The sequence below is a fragment of the Equus przewalskii genome, chromosome 9 (assembly GCF_037783145.1).
Source record: "Equus przewalskii isolate Varuska chromosome 9, EquPr2, whole genome shotgun sequence".
In the NCBI taxonomy this organism is placed as follows: Eukaryota; Metazoa; Chordata; class Mammalia; order Perissodactyla; family Equidae; genus Equus; species Equus przewalskii.
Window position 1 is genome coordinate 15,849,372 of NC_091839.1, and position 10,751 is coordinate 15,860,122.

The following is a 10,751-nucleotide window of genomic DNA, read 5'->3' on the forward strand; positions in this document are numbered from 1 at the left end:
TTTATTGAAAATATTACAGCATAGCAGAAAGATTCAAACGGCTCCACGTGGTGTTTTGAAATTCATCCCAACTGTGGGCTGAGTGACCTGCAGGTTGGAGAGACTGCCGAAGTCCAAGAGTTTCAGCATCTCCTTAGTGTCAGGATCCACTTCAATGATCTCCTGATCCAGCGCTGACACCTCAGGCACGTAGTTGTCCCTCCGCTCGCGCTCCTCCTCCTGCAGCTTGATGGAGATGCCTCTCACGGGGCCGCGCTGGATGCGCTTCATCAGGTGGGTGACATAGCCCGCGATCTTGTTGCGGAGCTTCTTGCTGGGGATGATGGCGATCTCCTCGCACACGCGCTTGTTGGTGTGGAAGTCGTTGCCCAGGCGCGTGTAGTACTTCTCGATGATGACCCGGGCCGCCTTCTTCACGGTCTTGGTGCGGACGCGGCCCATGTCGGCGGGTCACTGGTGAAAGAGGAAACAGGAAGCACCTAACATTGCTATTTTAAATGAAAGTATTGTCTTATATATATTTTTGTGTATGTTTACCACTTTCTTTATTTTACATTCTTTCTTGCATCTCAGACCTTCTATCTGAGATCATACTTGCATTCTGCCCAGATTATATCCTTTATAATTTTCTTTAATGAGGGTTTGCTGGTGATAAACTCTCTCAATTTTGTAGTCTGAAATTACTTTTTTTTTTTTTTGAGGAAGATCAGCCCTGAGCTAACATCTGCTGCCAATCCTCCTCATTTTGCTGAGGAAGACTGGCCCTGAGCCAACATCCGGGCCCATCTTCCTGTGTTTTATGTGGGACATTGCCACAGCATGGCTTGTCAAGCAGTGCTAGGTCTGTGCCCAGGATCTGAACCTGCAAACCCCTGGCTGCCAAAGCAGAGTGCGTGAACTTAACCACTATGCTGCCGGGTGCTGGCTGGCCAAGCCATATAAAGAATGACCTTTATAGTTTCCTGTTCTCAGCAGATGTTCTCAAGTTTGCGTGTCTTTATTTCAACATGGTAAGCATAACTCCTTTAAAATCATTTGTCCGATCTCTCCGGCACCCGAAGTCTGATCGCACCTGTTCTGTTCTCTGAGCTCTTGTTGGTGTTGTCTTGGTTCCTTGTGACCTGATTATCTCTGATTGACGATGGTTGACCTTTCCATTTGACTGTGGGATCTCCCCTCGCCCTGACGTGGATGTGCCACCACCAGAGGCTGCGTTTGCTTTGGCAGGGATCCCTGGTGACACTTCCAGTCAGAGCCACCTCAGACCCACTTCTGCCGTGATGTGCCTTGACTCACTCCGTTGTCTGTCTCCCAGGGGTGTCAGTGTGTTCCTGGGTCATTCTGAGGCCACAACTTCTCAGGGACTTGAAGAATGTTCCTTCTCCTCTTATGCTCAGGGTCAAGGCTGCTGCTCCAGAGTTAGATTTGGGGTAGGTTTACAACTGGCTCACCCTTTAGGGTCCCAGCTTAGTATGGATAAGGTCTTCCCTTCCACTTCCTGTCTTGGCCAGGCCCTGACCCTTGACCTTGAAGGCTACAACATGAAACCCAGTCATACTCCCAGAAAACCCTCTCAGGGCACAAGCACCTTCTGTATATTCTTCTTGCCTCTCTGTTTATACTGTAAACTCTGCAGGTTTTTACCTCCTCTGTGTTTTCATCTCAACAGTGTATTTCTGAAAAGTAAACTCTTTTATTTTGAGATGACTCTAGAGTCACATGGGGTCATAAGAAATAATAGAGAGATCCTGTGTACTTTTGACTCAGTTTCCCTAAACGATGTCTTACAAAACTACAATACAATACCGCAAGCAGGATGGAGATGTTGATACAATGCGTCGATGCTGTTCAGATTTTGCATTTTCTTGGACTCCTTTGTGTGTGTGTGAGTTTCTATGCAATGTTGTAACATGTAGGCTGTGTCTGTACCACCACCGCGAAGGTACGGGACGTTTCCATCAGCCCAAGGGTCGCTCGTGTTGCCCTTTGATAGACACATTCACTTCCCTCCTGGCTCCTTCTGCCTCCTTAATCCCTGGCAACATATTCTGTTCTCCACTTCTATGATTTTTGTCATTTCAAGAATGTTACAGAAATAGAATGATACAGCAAATCACCTTTGGGGACTGGCTTTTTTTCACACGGCGTGATTCTCAGAAATTCATCCAAGTTGCTGTACGTGCCAATACTCCATTCCTTTTTATTGCTGAGTTGTGGTCCATGGCATGGGCGTACCACCGTCTGTTGAGCCATTTGCCTGTTGAAAGACATCTGGCTTGTTGTCAGTTTTTGGTTATTTGAATCAAGCTGCTGTGAACACTCATGTACCAGTTTAATGTGTGAACGTGTATTTTTGTTTCTCTGGGAAAATGTCCCAAGTGCCATTTCTGGGTCATGTAGTAATTGCCTGTTTGGTGTTGTAAGAAACTGTCAAACTGTTTTCTCGTCAATGCTCTTGAGATAAAAAAGGAAATTATCCAGCATTTCCAATGTGTTCAGAGGGAGGGTTGATGTGAAGAATTCAGCCTGCCATTACCCAAAGCAGAAAAAAACACATGAGACTTTCCAATTGCCCAGACGTATTCTCTTTAAGAAGAAGGCCACATCAAACTAAAAAGCTTCTGCACAACAAAGGAAACCATCGACAAAGTGAAACGGCAACCTGCTGAATGGGAGAAAATGTTTGCAAATCATATATCTGATAAGGGGTTAATATCTCAAATATATAAAGAGCTCGTACAACTCAACTGCAAAAAACCCTCAAACAATCTGATTAAAAAATAGGCAGAGGGTCTGGCCTGGTGGTGCGGTGGTTAAGTTCACACGTTCCGCTTTGGCAGCCTGGGGTTCTTGGGTTTGGATCCTGAGTGTGGACCTATGCATTGCTTCTCAAGCCATGCTGTGGCAGGTGTCCCACATATAAACTAGAGGAAGATGGGCACGGATGTTAGCTCAGGGCCAGTCTTCCTCAAAAAAAAAAAAAAAAAAGGGCAGAGGATCTGAATAAACATTTTGCCAAAGAAGACATACACATGTCCAACGGGTCCATGAAAAGGTGCTCAACATCACTAATCATCTGGGAAATGCAAATCAAAACCACAATGAGATGTCACCTCACACCTGTTAGAAAGTCTATTATGAAAAAGACGAGACGTAGCAAGTGTTGGCGAGGATGTGGAGAAACGGGAATCCTTGTGCACTGTTAGTGGGAATGTAAATTCGTGCAGCCACTACGGAAAACAGTACGGAGGTTCCTCAAAAAATTAAAAATAGAACTATGTTATGATCCAGCAATTCCACTTCTGGGTATTTGGGCAAAGAAAATAACACTAATTTGAAAAGATTACCTGCACCCCCATGTTCCCTGCAGCATTATTTACAATCGCCAGGATATGGAAGCAACCTAAGTGTCCATCAAGGGATGAAGAAAATGTGGCATAGCCGTAAAAAAGAAGGAAATCCTGCCATTTGCGACAACGTGGATGAACCTTGAGGGCATTATGCTTAGTGAAGTCAGACAGAGAGAGACAAGTACCATATGATTTCACTTATATGTGGAACCCAAAAAACCAAAAACCAAAAAACTGAGCTCATGGATATAGAGAATAGATGGTGGTGGCCTGAGGTGGCATGGAGTGGGCAAAATGGGTACCAAAAAAGAAGATACCAAAAGGTACCAAAAAAAAAAAAAAGATGATGGCCAGACCCTAACTTCCCCAGGTTACAAGCTTTCTTGAGCACCTGAGGGTCTTTTCATTCCCACTTTCCAGGTTCTCTGAGCGGAGCATCTTTTCCAATGCTGCTTAGTCACGTTTGTATTCTCCGGTCCAGTGTGGCCCTTGGCTGTTTCCAGGAATCCCTGAGGGAAGTAGAGAAGGTGGAGTAAAGGTGGTGAAGAGCAAAACTTGAGGAGGGGTGGGGAGGGGATAAGGGGTCAGCAGGGGAGAGGTTCCGGGAGCCAAGTATGGGCATCACCATTCTCCCCTTAAAAAAATGACATTCAGAAAATTGACACACTGACAGCGTCCGGTCCCTGTGCTCTTGCTGTGGGTAGCTTCCGTCTGCCCCTCCAGATCCCCTTTTGCCCATCTCTTCCCAGCTCTCTCTGTCCAGGATGCTGACCCGTACAAGTGGCATCAACAGTCTCTGGCTTCCTGTTGGGATCAGCCAATGCTTGCCTCCACCTCGTCCCAAGAGATGGGAAGAATCGACGGGAGAGAGAGGTCAAGCCATTGGTACGTTTATCCCACCACACCACAGAGCTCACAGCTCCTGCCCAGGCCCCTCACGGAGCCTTCTGTATGTCTGGGTCCTGGTCCCGTTCCCTCTCGTCACAGGTCCCAGCCTGGGGAGGCAAGAACCCCTCCTCGGTTACCTGCCCCAGGGCACTGTACTATCGTTTGGGCTTTCTCTGCACCTTGCCCAGACCTTTGTAAGTAGCCCCTTAATTAAACTCCTCAAATGACTGCATTTGAATGTGTCCTGTTTTCTACCGGGATACCAGTCTTTGGCCTCCCCTGGGTATGTGTGTGTGTGTAGGGGGGTCCTCAGCTTCCTCGTGGAGATGAAAGCCCCCTGAACATGTGCCCTGGCGTTCACAAATCCTGATGGCCCTGCCCACCCCTTGCCCCCCATTCCTTCATCTCAGAGGGTCCTTCCCTTTCCAGAGTCCAGCACCCCACTTCCTTGAATAAAATACACGCAAACACACAACCCTGTGGCTCAAGGACTCCCACCTAAGGGCCCTTGATGCATTCTGTATCAATTATTATTATTATTAATTTTTTTTTGCTGAGGAAGATTGGCCCTGAGCTAACATCTGTGCCAATCTTCCCCTACTTTGTATACGGGAAGCCGCCACAGCGTGGGTTGAGCAGTGTGTAGGTCCGTGCCTGGGATCCCAACCTGTGAACCCTGGGCTGCGGAAGCAGAGTGTGCGAACTTAACCACTACACCACCAGGCCAGACCCTCAATTATTATTTTTTAAATTTAGTTTTTATTTATATCAAACCACTGAACTCTTGTAGCTGTTTCTTTGGGTATTTTACCCCCAGGATTCTAGATAACATGTTTACATTTCTACTTCTTTTTTTCTATTTTCCCATTATCCATTGACTTCCGCTGTGGAAGGTGAAGGCTGAGTTTCTTGCACGCTCCCCTCTCAAACACACTCCCCTCCCCTTGCTCACTGGAGAATCACACCCCCCATTTGCTATTAGATCAATATTCATGTCTGTGTTATTATGACTGAGTAAAATCCTGTCCCCGGCTCAACCTTAAAGTATGCTATGATGAGGTCTCTTTTCTTGGATAGCTTTTTGTTTTTATGAAATTGAACAATTGTCGTTTGTCGTTGGCCTGATTTTCCACCACGAATTCGACCTGAAACTCTTCAGCATGAGTAGAAATTCTCACGCTTTCAAAATTACCAGGCTCACATCAGTTTGATCAAGTGATAGTAGGAATTATTCAAAAAAAAAATTTTAAGTGTGATAATAGTGTTATAGTGATGTTTTAAAAAGTCCTCATTTTTAAGATACATCCTGGGGTATTTATGGATGAAATGATGAGGTGACTGGGACCGCCTTCAAACAGCAGAGTGCGGGTTTACATGAAGCACGGCTGGGACCCCCAGAGTCTGCCAACCTCCTGCTCTCGGTGGGACCGTGTTGAATCCTACTTCCTGGCTCTCAGTCCTTGGCATTGTTTCTCCAAGGTTGGGAGCAGAGTGGGGTGATGGTGGTCCAAGGGCCATCAGAAGGAGCTTGCCGAGCATGTTAAAAATGCAGCCTTCTGGGTCCCATGCTGGAGAATCAGGATGAGTCTTAAAATATCTTTTTTTTTTTTTTTGGTGAGGAAGATTCACTCTGAGCTAACACTTGTTGCCAATCTTCCTCTTTTTTTTTTTTTTTTTTTTTTTGCTTGAGGAAGATTAGCCCCGAGCTAACATCTGTGCCAGTCTTCCTCTATTTTGTATGTGGGTGGCTGTCACAGCTTGGCCGACAAGTGGTGTAGGTCTGTGCCCAGAATCTGAACCCGTGAACCCAGGCTCCTGAAGAGGAGCGCACGGGACTTAACCACTGCACCACGGGACATATTTTGTTACGGCAACCTGAGCAGATTAATACATACACAAAAGTAGAGAAGATAGTTTAGGAAACCCTCACATACGCATCGATCAGCTTCCCCTGTTATTGACACGTGGCCAATCTTGTTTCATTTCTGTTCTCATCACTCCTCCCACATCTGCCAGATTACCCAGAACACATCCCAGCGATAGTATCATTTCAGCCATAAATATTTCAGTATACAACTCTCAACAAATAAGATTATTTTGAAAGCATAACAATACAATATTATACCTAAAAAGTAATCATACTTCCTTAATGTTATCAAATATTCACATTTTAAATCTTCAAGTTTCCCAAATCATCTCATAATCCCCATGGCATCCAATAAAAAATTTTTCATGCATGCACCACGGGGTATGTTTATTTACCAATTATATTTATATGTATATTTTTTTCCTCTACTGTTATTTTATTTACCTTCTAAATTTACACCCCCGGAAAAATCCAGAAATTAAAAGGACTAGATAAAAATCAATAGGAGAAACCAAGTTCCTATATTTTTTCTGGCCTCCCTCTGGGCCATCTTGAACGCCCCACTTTAACATCACTTGTATGCACCAAGAGTTGGTATATGATGTGGGGGTCCCCCCTTCAGAATTTTCTTCCAAGCTGTGAATCTGCTCCCCTGAAGTGTTCATGGACATCCAAGATTTTTGTGGACAACCTCAGAGGATCCTAGACTGTCTTATTAAAAGTCTGTGGTTCCCAGGTGAGATGCCCTCAAAAGAGAAGGTCTCCTGTCTGTCTGTCTGCCGACCCTTCCTGGGTCTTAGGCTTAATGGAGAATCTGATGAAAGCAGCGGCCGCTTCCCAGGAAAATCCATCCCCCAAATACAATTTTGCACAGGGATGCCCTGAAGTACAACCTTAGCGCAGCTTTTTTTTCCCTCTTTTTTCTTTTTTTTTTTTTTTTTAAAGATTTTATTTTTTCCTTTTTCTCCCCAAAGCTCCCCGGTACATAGTTGTGTATTCTTCGTTGTGGGTTCCTCTAGTTGTGGCATGTGGGACGCTGCCTCAGCGTGGTCTGACGAGCAGTGCCATGTCCGCGCCCAGGATTCGAACCGACGAAACACTGGGCCGCCTGCAGCGGAGCGCGCGAACTTAACCACTCGGCCACGGGGCCAGCCCCGCCTCTTTTTTCTTTTTGAGGAAGATTAGCTCTGAGCTAACTGCTGCCAGTCCTCCTCTGTTTGCTGAGGAAGACTGGCCCTGAGCTACCATCTGTGACCAGCTTCCTCTACTTTATATGTGGGACGCCTGCCACAGCAGGGCTTGCCAAGCAGTGCCATGTCCGCACCCGGGATCCGACCCGGGGAACCCCCGGGGCCGCCGAGAAGCGGATCACGTGCACTTAACCGCTGCACCATGGGGCGGGCCCTCATAGCCCGCCTTGATAGAGTAAGCATCCTTGATTCATTCTCTCTCCCTCAACCTTTTAGTTTGAAATTTTTCAAACCTACGGAAAAGTTGCAACATAGTATAATGAAACCCCACGCAGTACAGCTGGAGGCACCAATTTTTATTATTTGCCACACTTGCTTGCTTTCTCTCTCACAGGTTTGTGTGCGTCTGTAATTTTGGGTGAACCATCTGAGAGTTAGTTCCAGACATCAAGACGCTCTGATAAAGGTTTCAGCATGCTTCACACCCCTCATAAGAGGCACATTCTCGTAAACAACCACAGTACAATGATTCAATTCAGGGAACTTAACATAGGTAGACTACTATTATCAAATATACATATTCAAACTTCCATAATCATTCCAACAATGTCTTTTATGGCAGTGTCTTTTTTTCTTTTTCTTCTAGAAATCCAGGATTCAATTCAGAGTCCACGCTGCATTTGGTCATAATGTCTCTTCAGTCTCCTTGGATCTGGAACAGTCCTCTATCTTTTTTTCTTTTACGATATTGATATTTTTTTAACGAACAGGTCAAGAGTTTGGTAGAGTGTCGCTCAGTTTGGGTTTGCCTGATATTTCCTCATGATTAGATGGATGCTTTTGGGCAATCATAGTGCACAGGTGCCATCCTGTCCTTCCGTGCTGGGGAGCGTGTCCAGTTGGGAGGCACATGATGTCAGTTGCCTCGTTGTTAGTGATCCCGAGTTCGATTCCCTGGTTGGGGTGGTGTGCCCCAGGTCTCCCCACTATAAAGGTGCCTTCTCCCTATTGTAATTACCAAGTAATGGGTGGGATAACACTTTGAGACTATGTGAAGATCCTCTTTAGGATACATTTTAACATTTTAAAAAGCGCCTACCATCAGAGGGAAGGAGACAGAAATGCTCCTTGCTCTCACAGAGCAAACATTTTAGCTGGGGGTCGAGTGGGGGAGGAAGACAACAGACCAGCAAATCAACGAATAGTTAAGAGGCTCAGCGTGTGAGCCCCGTGAAGGCAGGGACTTTGTCTTGTTTACCGCTGTCTGTGCCTAGAAGAGCACCTGGCACTTACACCCAGGAAGGTCGTGTTGAAATGAACGAATAGCATTATGTTGAAATAAACATGTTGAAATGAACCAATGAATGGTGTTAAGTGCTGTGAAGACTCTAAAACAGGATATTCCTTAAAGAGACTCTGAGTGGGGTGAGGTGGGGTGTGCAGTGGAATGATGGTGAACACCCCTGTAATTAGGGGTCTTTTGAGTTAGAAAGAAAGGGAAAAAAATGTAAAAGATCCCTGAGGAAGACAAAATTTGGTGTGTTTGATGAGCAGAGAGAGGGCTGGGGGTGGGGTGTGCGGAAAGTGAGTGAGTGAGCCTGGGTCCCCTCCAGGTCAGGCTGGTGGGCTGGCAGGTGGAGAGGGACTTTGCAGACCACGTGAGGAGCGTGGATGTTACATGGGAAGCCACTGGGGCGCGGGGAGGGGCATAAGCAGAGAGGGATGTGAATTGAGACCTCTTGCTGTAGAGAGAGACGTCTCTTTGTCTCTTTTTTTGTGCTTCTCTCACCTTTTGGGGGCACTCATTGGGGAACCTGAAAAAAGCTGTATGTAAACACATGCAATTTCGTGTGCAATTTCAGGGGGTTCGCTGGACCCTCAGATTCAGACTGTCTGGTTTGGTCTATGCCACGTCCCTCAGACAGGTCAACTGAGACTCAGGCCTGGTAACAAGTAGCACCCACAGAGCACTTAGTCCGTGTCAGGCTCTGTCTTGAGTGCTCTCTAAGCAGATAACTCAGTCTTCACAGCAATGCAGACGGGAAGGTCCTGGATGATCCCATTAGACAGATGGGAAAATGAGAACTGGAGGGAGTTACTACCTTTCCCACCATCGCACAGGTAGGCGGTGACAAAGGGAGGGTGACAGACCTGGAGTCTCTGTGTTTAGCCATTAGGCCAGGACTCCTTCCAAGTTCATCTCAGGGGTCCAGGAGCCCCTAAAGTCCATCCTGGGTCTGCCAAGGGTTCTCAGGCGCAGTGGTCAGAAACTCTGGTCAGTTACTTGACTCGAGCTCTGCCAGGCAAGCTGGGAAAGCAGGGCTTGTCGCTGCTGGGTCAGGTGAGGATCCCGGGATTTGGGGTGGACTGGGTTGAGGTCCCATAGCTGGCAAGGTCGGCGTGGGGGAGAGGAACATCCAGTCAGCGTGTGCATCCTGTACGTTTGCTGCTTTTCAGCTTGTGTCTGCTCCTGGGGTCCGTGGGAGTCCGTGAGTCCTCAGAGCATAGGCTCGGCAAGAAGGTTGCATGGCTCCAACTCCCAGCTCACATCTCACTAGCTGGGCAACTTCGGGCAGGTTACTTAACGTCTCTGTGCCTCTTTTTCCTTGTCTGTAAAATGGAAATAATCAGTTTCTACTTCTTAAGGCGTTGTGAGGATTCAAGGAGGCGATGCTTGGCAGGTGCCTGTGCTGCCTCAGGGCTCAGCCTGTGGTGGAAGTCTCCTCAAGGGCGACCTATTGGATTTAGTGTGTCATTCCGCAGTGTGTGCTTGGTGATAGTCCATCCCCTTCGCTGTGTGTCCATTGAGTGTTATTACGTTTGCCATGCTGTGTATTCCTGAGCGGCTGGAGGAGCCACCTCGTTGCTTTCCCGATCTTCCCCTCCAGGGACTAGCTACAAGATTACCCCTCTGGCATCCTCTCCTCGACCAGCGCGAACCGGGCCCAGCCCGGGACCACGCCCCCTCCCCAACCCTCCAATCCCAGGGCTGAAGAGCATCAGCTACTTGCCTACCTCCTAAAGACCTGCATTCCTTAGCCACGCCCACAGGCCTATGGCCACGCCCCTCCTCAGTCCTCCAATCCCGGGCATGAAGTCGTTAAGCCACGCCTCCCTGTCATTTCCGGTCTGGATTCGCCCAGACCCGCCCACAGAACGCCACGCCCCCTGCCTATCCTCTCTAGCCACGCCTCCTCCTCACCGGGTCTGCCCCGCCTCCTGCCCCGCCCCGCCCCGGCCCCTCAGTGCCCATGGCCTTGAGTAGTCGCTATTGTGCAGGGTGTGGGTCTGGGAGACTTCATCTAGCGCCTGGAAAGGGCTGGCCATGGGGAGTTGGCGAGGTACATCCTGCCCTAGGGCCACATGAATCATGGGGGCTTGGGTGGGGGGGGTAGGCGGAAGCCATGAAGGTCACGCGACCCAGGTGGACCTCTGCCCACCTCCACCGCGTTTGTC

The 10,751-nt window shown here is 47.7% G+C and overlaps 1 protein-coding gene across 1 annotated transcript; it reads right to left on the bottom strand.

Annotated features, from left to right (window-relative positions):
• Window positions 1-474, bottom strand: LOC139085486 (small ribosomal subunit protein eS17). Its single transcript, XM_070633013.1, has one exon. It carries the CDS (start codon window positions 439-441, stop codon window positions 34-36), a length of 408 nt encoding a protein of 135 aa, XP_070489114.1. The 5' UTR covers window positions 442-474; the 3' UTR covers window positions 1-33.
• Window positions 475-10,751: the final 10,277 nt, after the last annotated feature.

Bases quoted from the DNA above. Each gene is read 5' to 3' on its own strand.
- LOC139085486 (XM_070633013.1), bottom strand. From the start codon at position 441: ATGGGCCGCGTCCGCACCAAGACCGTGAAGAAGGCGGCCCGGGTCATC.